A 14,548-nucleotide genomic window follows, 5' to 3' on the forward strand; every position below is an offset into this window, starting at 1 on the left:
TGATGATAATAATATATTTCTGCTGTGTTTTTTTTTCTTTCTTGGCAAACGAACATCATTTCTTTCTTTCTTTCTTTCTTGGTTTTTCTGAAAAGCGATTACACATCTACCATTTTCATTTTCATTTTCATTTGATAAGATATTCGAAAAAAAAACAACAACATCTGATTTGGAATTATTTATTTTTTTTTTTTGTTCACATAATAATGATAACCATAGTGAATGGTTTCTTTTTTTTTGGCATCAATTAATCATTCATTCAAAATGGAAAAAAATCATCATCATTGATCACAAGATCGAAAATCATTTATCGTTATCATCATTGAATGTCCCCATAATGGTGTTGAATGAAAATAAACAAAGTGAAAAAAAAAATTTCAACTAAAGAAACAAAAAAATGAGAATAAATCACTGATTTCGGGTACAAATGATCAACAATGTACAAAAGATACCATTCAAAATGTGTGAGAATTTTTGATTGTTTTATTTTAATTTTGTAATCAATTTTTGTTTTTATATTTTCAGTCATATATGAAAAAACCAAAAAACATTATTTTGCTCTCATGTATGGTAATGACTATGACGATATATGAAATGAATATTAACCGATGATTTTGGTCTTAATATTAATGCTGCATTAAGTGCAATGTTGCCAATCAAATCACCAGATATGATTTTATAATTAGATAATAATGTGGCCAACACGATTTTCTCCTCTTGCAATGCAAATTTCTGTCCAATACAATTACGTGGTCCGGCTGAAAATGGTACAAAAGCAAATGGATTCATACGGCCACAATAATGTTCAGAATCTTCGATAAAACGGTCCGGTATGTAGCGTTCTGGTTGTTGGAAATATTTTTGATCTCTTTGAATTTTATATAGTACTAGGGCAACAGACGTTCCTTTTGGTATAATAAGACCGGGTTCAATTTCCATATCTTTATGGGTGTAACGTGTAATCATTGGAACTGATGGATATAATCGTAATGATTCTTTTATACAGGCTTCCAGAAATTTCATCTGTCGTAATTGATCCATTGACCAATTGATTGTAGAAAATTCTTGATCATCAAAAGATTGTTGCCGTATTTCGTCAATTTCTTTATGTACACGATCCTGAATATCCGGATGATTGCCGATCAAATGTAATGTCCATATCAATGACATTGCCGTTGTATCATGGCCTTCAAACATGAATGTATCCACTTCTTCACGAATATTCGATTCGGTAAATTGTTTTGGATCTTTCAAATGTTGCTCGATCAATAGATCCATGAATGCTAAACGACGACGACGATGATGACCATGTTGATGATCTAAATCATTTGAATCGTTAATTTCATTTTCTTCTCTTTTTTTCTTCTGGCTAAGAATTTCATTTTTACGTTCTTTAATCACATTCATTGTGAATTGATGAACCAGATTAATATCTTGACGATGTTGACGTCCTTCAGTGAATAGATTGAAATAGATAAAATTGTATCGTAGCCAAGGTAGTATCATTCGTTTCAAAACAGTAGCTGAAACTCTATATTGGATACGATAGGCATGAGTGAATGTGTCAAATAATAATAATAATAATGTGCAAAAAAAAATCAAACCTTGTAACTGTATCGACATAATCACGATTCCTGTCAAGTTGTGAACCAATTTTCACACCCATTGCCGTTTCCGATATAACATCCAACGTGGCATTGGTCATCAATGGTACAATATTCAGATAATTGTTCACCGATTTCATTTGATTATCTTTAATTATATTGGAAAGAATATTAGCCTGTTCATTCATAATCGGTAGAAATTGTTCCAATATATTAAAATGAAATGTTGGTGTCAATAATTTTCGTCTTGAACGCCATTTATCCGATCCACTGGTCAACAGTCCTTCTTGTAGCCATGGTTTGAGCATTTCATAATATTGATCTTTATCTAAAAATGTATTATTACTGGATAATACTTTCTACAACAACAACAACAACAAAATCAATCAATCAATCAATCAATTTGCAAACAAACAAACAAACAAAAACTGACCTCAGCACAATCAGCCCGATGAATAATAATGGTTGGTACGAATGAAAACCATATTTTTGTTGTTGTATGATTGAAAAGTTCGGTGAAACTAAGAACGATTCGAAAATATGCTAAATGAAGTTAAAGTTAAAAAAAGAAGATTAATATGAAACAAAACAAAAAACCAAAAATTTACCATCTACCAATGTTTCTTTTGTTGAATTTTTAATAAGAATCAAATACAAATGTCCAAGAGTTATTTGCCACAATGGAAATGTTACACCATCAAATTTATCGATAAATGATTTCAATTTGAACCATTCGAATATGAATCGTATTAAACGAATGAATAAAATGATGATCATTATGGAAATGATTCCATAACGAAGAAAATTTGTCACCATTGAATGATTGAAATAATTTGACATAATTTTTTATTTTCTATTTTCTATTTACACACAAAACGATGTTGTTGTTGTGTGTGCATTTGTTTATTTGGTTGTGAATTTGAAAATGATCTAATTCGATTGCGTTGAAGTTTTTTGTTTGTTTGTTTTGGCTTTATAGCCAAAAAAAAATGGCCAACGAAGATATGGTTGTAATTTGTTTTCATTTATTTTCGATAACTATAACTATATGAAAAAAGTCTATGACCGAGAAAAAGTTGTTTTAATATTTGGCGTTCTATTTATTTAAATTTTGATGATGATACAATTAATGTTGATTGTGTCAATAATAAATGGAAATGATGATGATTATCGTTTTTTAATGGGCTTTTTTTTGTTTCATTTTACAGTGACAACCAATAGAAGTCTTGTGATTTATCATTTGATTTATATATGAAAAATGTGTGAGATGGTGGATGATATATAAAAAAAGGATTCATCTCTTTCTGTTTGGTTTTGATTTTGATTTTGATTTGATTTGAATTGAATGTTTGTTTATTTATTTATGTAGACATAATGTTGATAATTTCAAAGTTTGATTAAAAATTGATAAATAAAAAAAATTATATACGTTCTATAAAACGAACATTGACCGATAATTTTGGCCTTAAAATTAATGCCACTTTTTTATGAACATTACCAAGATAATCACCGGATTCAACACGATATCGAGACAATAAAGTGGCCAACATGATTTTCTCTTCTTGTAGAGCAAATTTCTGTCCAATACAATTACGTGGACCGGCTGAAAATGGTACAAAAGCAAATGGATTCATACGGCCACAATAATGTTCAGAATCTTCGATAAAACGATCCGGTATATAGCGTTCTGGTTGTGGAAAATATTTTGTATCTCTTTGTATCATATAAAGTACGAGCATAATTGACGTTCCTTTTGGTATGATACGACCGGGTTCTATTTCCGTATCTTGATGTGTATAACGTGATATTATCGGTACCGATGGAAATAATCGCAGTGATTCTTTGATACAGGCTTCTAGAAATTTCATCTGTCTTAATTGATTTTGAGACCAATTTTGTGTTTCATTATCATCAAATTGTTGCCGTATTTCGTCAATTTCTTTATGTATACGATCCTGAATGTCCGGATGATTGCCGATCAAATGTAATGTCCATATCAATGACATTGCCGTCGTATCATGACCTTCAAACATGAATGTATCCACTTCTTCACGAATATCCGATTCGGTAAAGTGTTTCGGATCTTTCAAGTGTTGCTCAATCAATAGATCCATGAATGCTAAACGACGACCATTTTCATTTGCATTAAGATTCTTTTGGTTGACAATTTCGTTTTTACGTTCTTTTATAACATTCATTGTAAATTGACGAACTAGATTAATATCATGACGATGTTCACGTCCATCGGCGAAAAAGTTTAAATAAAAGAAATTATTTTGAAGCCATGGCAATAACATTCGTTTCACAGCAGTAGATGAAACTCTGAAAATTAGATGAAATCAATTATGATGGGAAAAAAGTCCAATCATGATCACTAACCTTGTAACTGCATCCACATAATCACGATTCTTATCGAGTTGTGAACCAATTTTCACACCCATTGCAGTTTCCGAGATAACATCCAACGTTGCATTCGTAATTAGTGGCACAATATCTAGATAACCATTACCACCTGCTTTCAGCTGACGATCATTGATTATACGGGAAAGAATTTGAGCCTGTTCATTCATGATGGGTAAGAATTGTTTCAAAATATTAAAATGAAATGTTGGTGTCAATAATTTTCGTCGTGAACGCCATTTATCCGATGCACTGGTCAACAGTCCTTCATTCAGCCATGGTTTAAGCATTTCGTAAAAATTATCTTTATCTAAAAATGTATTATTGCTGGATAATATTTTCTAAATACGGAAACAATAAATTTCGATTACTATTTCCACACAAAAATCCACAATCTATACTTACTTCAGCAACATCGGCATGACTAATAATTATAGCTGGAATGAATGAAAACCAAATACGAGATGTTTCACCAAAAATTTTGGACATTCCCGTCAATAATTGAAAAGCGTCTACATTTATACATTGATAAATTGGTTACAAATAAATAAATAAAAAAACATTCAACTAGAAAAAAAAACTTACTATCAACAATTGTTTCTGCTGTCCAACTATGACCCAATAAAATATTAATATTTCCAATTGGAATTCTCCAAAATGGAACATTTATACCAGAAAATTTATTAATCATCAATTTGGATCTTGACCATTGATGAATTTTTCTCAACAAACGTATGATAAGTAATGAAACAATAATGGATATGATTCCATAACGTATGAATAGGAGAGTAATTTGACGAAAAAATAATGAAACATTTGGTTCATCTGTTGTTGGTAACGTTGTCAATGTTGTCGTAGCCATTTTCTTCACTGGTTTTTTTAATCAATTTAATGAAATTGAATTATAATTTTGATGAAAATTATTCCCATTTATATAAAAAAACCAATCGCAATTGATCAATCAATCGAACAAAATCTTTTCATTTTCTTGGGAAATCGTTTTTTGGTTTCATAAATTTCAATTCAACAGTAAAAAAGTGTGTATTTTTCGTGTGCTGTGAAGGTATTTTTCGTAGATATGAAAAATGTACGAACAAAGATAAATCAAAAAGAAAAAAAATTTTTGTTACAATCCATTATGATGATTGATAGCGTGTAATATGTACTTACTTTCAAATTTGATCGACGTTGACATCGAGAATTTTATTTTCATTTCGGTTTATTATCAATGTACATTAGATGCAAACGATTGTTTGTCAATTGACAAAGCCAAGCATTTTGTTTTGCAAATTAATTATAATATAATTAATACATTAATTATAAGATTAAAAGATTGGTGTTTTGTGTTCATTTTGCTGATAAATTTGTTTTGAATTTTGTGTTTTTTTTATTTATGCAGCCATTATCTTCATTGATATATAACGGATTGATCATTGTCACAAATTTAATACATCAACATCATCCTGATGATAATGTTTATAGACATTTTGTACATTTTGGCATACATTTTTTTTCGGACAAAAAAAAATCAGCTGATTGACCGCGTAAAGTGTAAATGTGGAAATGTAATTCACGATTTATCGTTTACTAATGGGATTTTGTTATTGTTGTTTTTTACACAGAGAAAACCAGTAATCATGTGTGTGGCATCACATTTGATTTTATTTTAATCATCATTTAAATTTGAATAAACATAAGCAAAAGTTGGTGGAATAAAAGGATTTATCTCTTTTTTTATTTTCGTTTGATTTGATTAAAAATTATATACGTTGTATGAAACGAATATTGACTGATGATTTTGGTTTTAAAATTAATGCCGCTTTTATATTAACATTACCAAGATAATCACCGGATTCAACACGATATCGAGACAATAAAGTGGCCAACATGATTTTCTCTTCTTGTAGAGCAAATTTTTGTCCAATACAATTACGTGGTCCGGCTGAAAATGGCACATAAGCAAATGGATTCATACGGCCACAATAATGTTCAGAACCTTCGATAAAACGATCCGGTATGTTGCGTTCTGGTTGTTGGAAATATTTTGGATCTCTTTGTATCATATAAAGTACGAGGGCGACAGACTAGGGTTTGCAAATTCCCGAAAAAATTGGAACCGGTTCCGAAACCAAAAAAAACGGGAAAAAACCGGGAAATCCCGGGTCCGTTCCCGTTTTTTTTTTATTCACATGAAAACTTATTATTTTTCCATTTTTATTCATGATTTTGGAAATAAAATAAGAGAAAATGATCCTCTTTTTGGTTTCATAATGACTCTTTTCATTCCATTTTTGGTTCCTTCAATGATGATGATGATGATGATGATTGTTTTCACACTTATTCAACAACAACAACAACAACATCATCTTATAAATTGATTCACACCAAAAAAAAAGAACTAAATATCTATTTGGTGGTGATGGTTTGTTTTTTTTCTGTTTTTAAAGAAAAAAAATATTCTTGTCTCATTTCTGGAACTTATTCTGATCAAATCAAGCATCATCAATGATGATAATCACCATGGAAATAATAGCATTGGGTTGCCGTGAAAAAAAGATCTCTTTCAAAAATGACATGTTGGAGAAATGCTTTTTCGGTTTTCGCTACTATACTCAATACTTATGAGAGTATAAATTTTGTTGTTTTTTTTTGTGCTACAAAACAATTGTTACCATTCCAAATTAATTTAGCCAAAAGTAAACAACAAAAAAATGGCTAAATTATCAATGATAATATAGATGAAAAATTATTAAATAATTTGGTTCGAATACGAAAACATGATGATAACTTTATCGATATTATTGGTTTTAAACTTAATAATCATAAACAATTTGATGAACAGCTCTTATCTGCAACAAATCTTGATTCACATTGATCAAATTAAGCTTTTAAAAAAAAGCCGAACACATTGTTGCCATAATCATTCAATTTATCATCATCAGTTTATTCAAACGTTTAAACGAATAAATTATTATCCAATAAAACAGGAAAGTAATGTCATTTGAGAAATGTGAATAATTAATAATGATAATTTGTTTTAGTACATCATCCAAATGAAAAAAAAGATATTTTGTTTGCACTCACGTTTGCACTAACAAATGAATAAAAGATAATGTTAAAATAAGAATGCGCACCATCAACAATTCAAAATCATCATAATTATCCACTGATTAAAAAAATTTTCTAATATTTTTGATTTTGATTACGCTCATTTTATTTCTGACTTTAGGGTAATATAAATGTATTTGACATTGAAATTTTTTTTTTTTTATAAATTCCAATGAATCTGATATATAAACATGATAATACTGATTGTGATATCATTATTGAACGTTTTATTTGGTTTGTCATTATTAGGAAAATGAAGAAAAAGTGTGAGCTTCAAATTATTCGAATAAACGATGTCGAACATACAACGTTGTGATCAGCCAATCTCTCTTTGTTGGAAAAATTTACGCTATGAAGTCGACGAATGGTGTATGATCGACGGTTGGAAACCTAGACGTCAACGAAAAGTGATTCTTAACCGTCTTAATGGTTCAGTGCGGTTGAATAGTCTGAATGCATTGCTCGGACCATCTGGTGCCGGCAAAACTTCGCTGATCAATTGTCTCACCGGCAATGTTCCAGCCAAGAACATTTCGTCCGACACAGAAATTTATATCAACAGTGAGGTAATCACAAAGTCATCGAATTCATTGGTCAGTTTTGTGCCACAATTCGTCCATGAGATTATTTTGGGACGTTTCACAGTGCTCGAGACTTTGTATTATGCATTCTGCTTCAAGAATCTTGCTCACAGTCATGGCCGAGCATATCAACACATCCAGTCAACGATCCAAGAATTGATGTTGAATCCGAAAGTGTTGCAAACACGTTTCGAAAATTGCTCTGGCGGCGAACAACGTCGAGTGGCCATCGCTCAAGAGCTGATGTCAATCGAATCGAAACCACCGTTTTTGTTTGTCGATGAGCCGACCACCGGTTTGGACAGTGAGTCAGCATTAGTGGTAATGAAATGTCTACACAGATTGTCCAGGCAGAATGGCATCACAGTCATTGTGTCAATTCATGCTCCTAGTTCGGACATATTGAATATGTTCGATCAATTGTACATCATAGCCAAGGGAGGTGTTTGTGTTTATTCTGATCAACCGGATCGATTACGACCACATTTGAATCGAATCACAGGAATCGCATTGAATGAGGACGATTCGCCAATTCAAGAATATCTTCGCATCGCTAGCAACGGCATTGATGATGAACAAGTGAAGAAGTTGACTCAAGAAAGTGTTCAACAAGACCATCGACGACTGACATCTCATATCAACAAATTAAACGAAAACGAATGCCCATTCCAATCGATTCCAAACGGTATTCCTCATTATTCCAAAAAATTTCGCTTTTTTGATCTTTGGACACAATTCAAACGTCTACTGTGTTTAACATTCATTGCCGATGTAAGAATCCTGATTGGTGTTTTCGTCATAACCGCTTTCAATATAATTTTATTTACATCATTCACCAATAATGATATGTTGATGCCTGGCGGATGTTTGCCGTTCGATATAGAACATTACAATCAAACTTGTCAGGATAAATTGAAAGATGATCGATTAATTGGGACATTTATCATGTTTTTAACGTTTATAATGATTCTTATATTAGCACTCAGTATAGGAATGAATTCTTTGATTGCTGTCAATTCTATGAAAGTTCTTCGCCATGAATATCGCAATGGTAAGACCATGTGGCATCAAACAATCAATGAAGAAAAATATTCTCTAATTTCAATTATTTACTTCCAGGTTGGTACAGTTATGCTTCATTGATTTATCCAGTTCATGTGAATGACATGATCACTTCGTTTTTCATCGTTTTAATATGCGCCATAACTTTGTTTATAACTAGCGGTATCATCTATGTTGATCAATATCAAATTAATTGGCATCGTTTGGCAATTTTAATTTTATTTATTTACCTCATATTTTTGTACGGTCAATCATTTGGTTACTTGGTTCTGGCAATTTGTATTGATCAACTTGAATTACTTCTACTATTATGTCAAGTGATACTTATCATATCTACTATAACTAATGGATTAGTGGTGTCGATTGATATAATGGACAAACCATTTTATTTGGCTATTTCTCATATAATTGGTACTCGATATTTAATGGAAGGAATCATTTATGTATTCTTTGGTATTGATCGTTGTGATCCTCAAACAGAATATTCAAAGATCTTGAAACAATTTTTTATCGACCCAGACAATGTCTATTGGAATCTAATGTATCCTATTTATGTTTCAATAGTGATTCGAATCATATCTGTCGTTGTGATGCGTTGGACCTTTAGAAATGTGAACGATTTAAAAATCATATCGGAAAAGAAAATGGAAACCTTGGCTAGAATCCTAAGTCCATCATGTGAAATTGATTTTCATGAAAAGCCTACTTCTGCCCAGATGATCGACAGTAATAATAATTTTAAAGTTGATTTGCCAAACGAAAATGAATTTCAAAAATTTTGTAATGGCCGTTTTATTATCGGATGGCGTCACTTGACATTGTTCGCTACCGATACCATTTATGAGGTGAGTCCGACACCTGAATCACTGGATGAATTTGGAGATAAGTTAATACTGCGGAATCTCAGTGGACAATTTCAGTTTGGAACATTGAATGCAATCATGGGCAGCTCCGGTTCGGGCAAAACGTCGCTATTGAAAGTTTTCAATGGGAAAATGAAAACGAAACTGACCGGTTCGACACAATTCTATCTCAGTCGTTTCGTACCAATTCGTACTTGCTATATCAACCAAGAAGTGTCAAATCACCTGATACCTGGTTTGACGAGCAAACAAAGTTTGGTTTATGCTTCTAAATTGAAGAATTGTCACAAAACAAAAACAATTGATCATGAACAAGTGGCAGCCAAACTTCTTGGTGAATTAGACATGGTCAACACGGCCAACAACATGGTACAGAATTGCTCGGGTGGAGAAAGGAAGCGACTTGCTCTGGCGATGGAACTGACATCAGTTCGAATGCCCAATCTGATCTGTATTGATGAACCAGTCAGTGGGCTGGATTCCAATTCTGCACGGTTGGTCCTTCAATGTCTTCGACGATTCATTGCTCGACATCCGGACATCACTATGGTGGTCAGCATTCACCAACCTAGTACCGAACAGTTGGACATGTTTGACCTGTGCTATGTGCTTGCATTCGATGGTCTGGGTATCTACTCGGGACCTCCAGCTCGAATCAAAAGCTTTCTCAGTGAGGCATCTTCCATCGATGATGATAAACGATTTCCAATCGAATCTCTAATTCGATATTCTTGTACTGGTCACTTGAATCCCATCGTACAGCGATTAGCTGTAGAAACCGATAATCAAATCCATAAAATCACACCGTCGTTGTTACAGGATACTGTTAATATAAAGGATGGTGTATCATTTCCTCAAATTCGGTTCTCATTGCGATCGGTAGCCATTTTATTCCGTCGTTTAGCTCACTGTTCATTTGGATATCAATGGCCATTATGGCTAGCCTACACATTCATGTACATTTTTCTGGCTAGTGTATTTAGAAGCTTTTACGATTTAACAATTACCGAAGTTGATGGTTGTATATCCATTGAGGATGATTTCCTAAACTACTGTACAAATGTTACCGATCAAATATGGAAAGAACAATTACGTCTTGCCAATAATGTAAATTATGTCATCTTTTCAAGTATCGCATTCGTTTTCATAATTGACATACAAATGATCAACTTGTTCACGTTAGAATTGAAATTTTTTTCAACTCAACATTTAAATGGTTTGTTTTTTTTTTTTTGTTTTTTCTTATACTAATTTTCTTCAATTTGAAGGTTGGTACACTTGTGGTGCATATTATCTCTCGAAATTGTTGTTCGATGCTATCACTATTCTACCGATGGTCATATTGTTTGTTTGTATAACCAATATCTATTCACCGGTTTCGCCTAACAATTACTTCATCTGGCAAGTGTTTAATTTATATTTATCATCATTTTCAATTATGGCCATAATGAACATAAGCATAGTGTTACTACGTAAATCAATCATCGCCTTATTTATTGTGGTAGGATTTTCACAAGGTTTTTTTCTATTATTATCCAGTATTTACAATGTAATTGAAGAAAAGAATTTTATTGTACGTTTTCTATCAAATTTTTCATTTTATCGTTATCAATTTCCATCAACATTATTGCTTATATATGGTGGTGATCGTTGTCGTCCATATGAAATACAATCATTGTTATATATGTTGAACGTGCCAACAAATGATGAATATTTCTATGAATGTATGGTGAAACTAGTTTTATTGGCCATATTTTATCACACAATTGCATTGATTGTCTTCTGTATTAAATACAATCCATTAATCAATCGACATGAACGTGCCGAACGAATTGAACGTTTTCGTAATGAACGTTTAATTAAATCTTACAAATTCAATAGTTATTTTTGAAAACAAATCAACCAATTTCCAAGTCCTTGTTTAAAAAATATCATGATGATAAATGTTCAAAAATATGTTTATTGAAAATACAAAACAATTGCAAATGACAAAATCAGCTCTAAATACATTAATGACATTATATTTATTATATTTTTTTTTTACTATCAACAATTGTTTCTGTTGTCCAACTTTCAATTAATAACATGTCAATGAAGGGATCAATTTTTTGTATTTTGGTTTGATTAGATTAAAAATTATATACGTTGTATGAAACGAATATTGACTGATGATTTTGGTTTTAAAACTAATGCCGCTTTCATATTAACATTACCAAGATAATCACCGGATTCAACACGATATCGAGACAATAAAGTGGCCAACGTGATTTTCTCTTCTTGTAGTGCAAATTTTTGTCCAATACAATTACGTGGCCCGGCTGAAAATGGTAGATAAGCAAATGGATTCATACGGCCACAATAATGTTCAGAACCTTCGATAAAACGATCCGGTATGTAGCGTTCTGGTTGTGGGAAATATTTTGGATCTCTTTGTATCATATAAATTACGAGTATAATTGACGTTCCTCTTGGTATGATACGACCGGGCTCTATTTCCGTGTCTTGTTGTGTGTAACGTGCTATTGCCGGCCCCGATGGATAAATTCGTAAAGATTCTTTGATACAGGCATCCAGAAATTTCATTTGTCTTAATTGATTTTGAGACCAATTCTGCGTTGTTTGATCATAATCATCAGATTGTTGCCGTATTTCGTCGATTTCTTTATGTATACGATCCTGAATGTCAGGATGATTGCCGAGCAAATGTAATGTCCATATCAATGACACTGCCGTCGTGTCATGACCTGCAACCATGAATGTATCCACTTCTTCACGAATATCCAATTCGGTGAATTGTTTCGGATCTTTCAAATGTTGCTCGATCAATAGATCCATGAATGCTAAACGACGACCATTTTCATTCACATTCAAATTAAGATTCTTTTGGCTAAGAATTTTGTTTTTACGTTCTTTAATAACATTCATTGTGAATTCGCGAATTAGTTTAATATCACAACGATGTTCACGTCCTTCGGCCAAAAAATTAAAATAAATGAAATTATTTTGAAGCCATGGCAATAACATTCGTTTCATAATTGTAGCCATAGTTCTGAAATTTGGATGAATTTAATTATGACAGCAAAAAAGTTCAACCATGATCACTAACCTTGCAACTGCATCCACATAATCACGATTTTTATCGAGTTGTGAACCAATTTTCACACCCATTGCGGTTTCCGAGATAACATCCAACGTTGCATTCGTTATTAGTGGCACAATATCTAGATAACCATTACCACCAGCTTTCAGTTGACGATCATTGATTATACGAGAAAGAATTTGTGCCTGTTCATTCATGATGGGTAAGAATTGTTCCAAAATATTAAAATGAAATGTTGGTGTCAATAATTTTCGTCGTGAACGCCATTTATCCGATGAACTGGTCAACAGTCCTTCATTCAGCCATGGTTTAAGCATTTCGTAAAAACAATTTTTATCTATAAAGGTATCAGTGCTGGATAAAATTTTCTAAATGCGAAAAAAAAATTTTCGATTACTATTTCCACACAAAAACACAAAAATTCGCAATATACTTACTTCAGCATCATCGGCATGACTAATAATTATAGCTGGAATGAATGAAAACCATACATGTGATATTCCGCTAAAAATTTTGGACATTCCCGTAATCAATTTAAAATAATCTAGATGATTTTTTAATAAATGAAAAGTGAATTTGTCATAAATTAAAAAAATTTTTTTTTTTACTCTCTAAAAATGTTTCTGTTGCCAAACTTCCAATGAATAATATATCAATATTTCCAATTGGAATTTTCCAAAATGGAACATTTATGCCAGGAAATTTACAAATCATCGATCTTGATCGTAACCATCGCTGAATTATCCTTATTGAACGTAGCAAAAGTAATAAAACAATAATGGATATGATTCCATAACGTATGAATAGAAGAATTATCTGATGAGCGAATGTTTCAATATTCGTTCCATTTGTCACCGTTGTTGTTGTTGTTGTTGTTGTCATCGTGGCCATCATCATTGGTTTTAACCAAACAAAAAAAATGAAATCGATTCAAATTAGATTCACCCATTTATATATTTTACAATATATTAAATATTAACCAATCAAAAAAAAACTTTTATCATCACTTCATCACACTGGTAAACATTATATTCAAAAATTTTTCTGTGTTGATTCCCATGAATAATGTATTAGTAATAATGATTTTATTTTATTCGGAAAAAACTCTAGAACCAAGAAAATACCAGAGAGGTACTGAAGACAATGTATTAGCAAAGCGACAATTCCATGGAATTTTTTTGTTGTTGATTTTTTTTACACAGAAAAAAATTTAAAATAGCAACCATCATGTGATTTTATCATCATCATCATCATATGATTTAAAATTGGAAATGTATTCACCATTTTAAATTGAATTAAGATAAACAATAGTTGGTGAAATGAAGGGATTATATTCTTTTTATAGTTACTGCCCTTTGCATATTAACATTATCAAGATAATGACCGGTATTCAACACTATATCAAGACAATAAAGTGGCAAGCATTATTTTGTTCGACTTGTTTTATTCATTATATGAACACATATATTTGCGAAATAAAAAATTTCAGAATGCTTAAGTGCATTATTATTTATTTTTTTTCTCTTTAATTTTATTATTATCATCTTGATGTTTTAAATTTCATTTTCAAGGTTTTCGATAAATTCGAGTTTTTTCTATGATTTTTTTTCTGATGTTGGCTATCAAAATTTTTTCAATTGGTTTGGCAATTAATCATTTGGTTTTTTTTCATAAATCGATATAAAATGATTGAACAACACGTGATTAATGATAAAATCATGCCATAACCTATTAAAAATGGTATGAATGATGTTATTATCTAACGGGTGGGGGGTCAGATGTGTGTGCGTGTATTTTTCCTTTTTTCTATCAACAAATGATGATAATATT

At 31.6% G+C, this 14,548-nt stretch overlaps 5 protein-coding genes and 1 long non-coding RNA gene across 6 annotated transcripts; 2 read left to right on the forward strand and 4 right to left on the reverse strand.

Annotated features, from left to right (window-relative positions):
• Nucleotides 1–24: 24 nt before the first annotated feature.
• On the forward strand, nucleotides 25–2,409 carry LOC124496440 (uncharacterized). The gene is made up of 3 exons (XR_012832360.1): nucleotides 25–421; nucleotides 526–830; nucleotides 886–2,409. It is a non-coding gene; the product is annotated as an uncharacterized LOC124496440 (long non-coding RNA).
• On the reverse strand, nucleotides 462–2,714 carry LOC124496437 (cytochrome P450 4V2-like). The gene is made up of 4 exons (XM_047059956.2): nucleotides 2,213–2,714; nucleotides 2,038–2,147; nucleotides 1,605–1,963; nucleotides 462–1,531 (listed from the first exon to the last, which is right to left on the reverse strand). The coding sequence occupies exons 1-4, from the start codon at nucleotides 2,442–2,444 to the stop codon at nucleotides 562–564; spliced, it is 1,671 nt and encodes a 556-aa protein (XP_046915912.1). The 5' UTR covers nucleotides 2,445–2,714; the 3' UTR covers nucleotides 462–561.
• Nucleotides 2,715–2,934: 220 nt separating this feature from the next.
• LOC124496438 (cytochrome P450 4c3) lies at nucleotides 2,935–5,563 on the reverse strand. The gene is made up of 5 exons (XM_047059957.2): nucleotides 5,175–5,563; nucleotides 4,590–5,059; nucleotides 4,410–4,516; nucleotides 3,984–4,345; nucleotides 2,935–3,926 (listed from the first exon to the last, which is right to left on the reverse strand). Exons 2-5 carry the CDS (start codon nucleotides 4,864–4,866, stop codon nucleotides 3,026–3,028), a joined length of 1,647 nt encoding a protein of 548 aa, XP_046915913.1. The 5' UTR covers nucleotides 4,867–5,059; nucleotides 5,175–5,563; the 3' UTR covers nucleotides 2,935–3,025.
• A 76-nt stretch (nucleotides 5,564–5,639) lies between these two features.
• On the reverse strand, nucleotides 5,640–6,461 carry LOC142597728 (cytochrome P450 4c3-like). The gene has a single exon (XM_075733140.1). The coding sequence runs from the start codon at nucleotides 6,065–6,067 to the stop codon at nucleotides 5,765–5,767; it is 303 nt and encodes a 100-aa protein (XP_075589255.1). The 5' UTR covers nucleotides 6,068–6,461; the 3' UTR covers nucleotides 5,640–5,764.
• A 911-nt stretch (nucleotides 6,462–7,372) lies between these two features.
• On the forward strand, nucleotides 7,373–11,710 carry LOC142597725 (uncharacterized). The gene is made up of 3 exons (XM_075733135.1): nucleotides 7,373–8,744; nucleotides 8,813–10,834; nucleotides 10,887–11,710. The coding sequence occupies exons 1-3, from the start codon at nucleotides 7,406–7,408 to the stop codon at nucleotides 11,507–11,509; spliced, it is 3,984 nt and encodes a 1,327-aa protein (XP_075589250.1). The 5' UTR covers nucleotides 7,373–7,405; the 3' UTR covers nucleotides 11,510–11,710.
• LOC142597727 (cytochrome P450 4c3-like) lies at nucleotides 11,632–13,637 on the reverse strand. The gene is made up of 4 exons (XM_075733137.1): nucleotides 13,327–13,637; nucleotides 13,156–13,262; nucleotides 12,725–13,086; nucleotides 11,632–12,667 (listed from the first exon to the last, which is right to left on the reverse strand). The coding sequence occupies exons 1-4, from the start codon at nucleotides 13,613–13,615 to the stop codon at nucleotides 11,755–11,757; spliced, it is 1,671 nt and encodes a 556-aa protein (XP_075589252.1). The 5' UTR covers nucleotides 13,616–13,637; the 3' UTR covers nucleotides 11,632–11,754.
• Between the last annotated feature and the right edge of the window lie 911 nt (nucleotides 13,638–14,548).

This window comes from Dermatophagoides farinae, chromosome 7 (genome assembly GCF_024713945.1).
Source record: "Dermatophagoides farinae isolate YC_2012a chromosome 7, ASM2471394v1, whole genome shotgun sequence".
Classification (NCBI taxonomy): Eukaryota; Metazoa; Arthropoda; class Arachnida; order Sarcoptiformes; family Pyroglyphidae; genus Dermatophagoides; species Dermatophagoides farinae.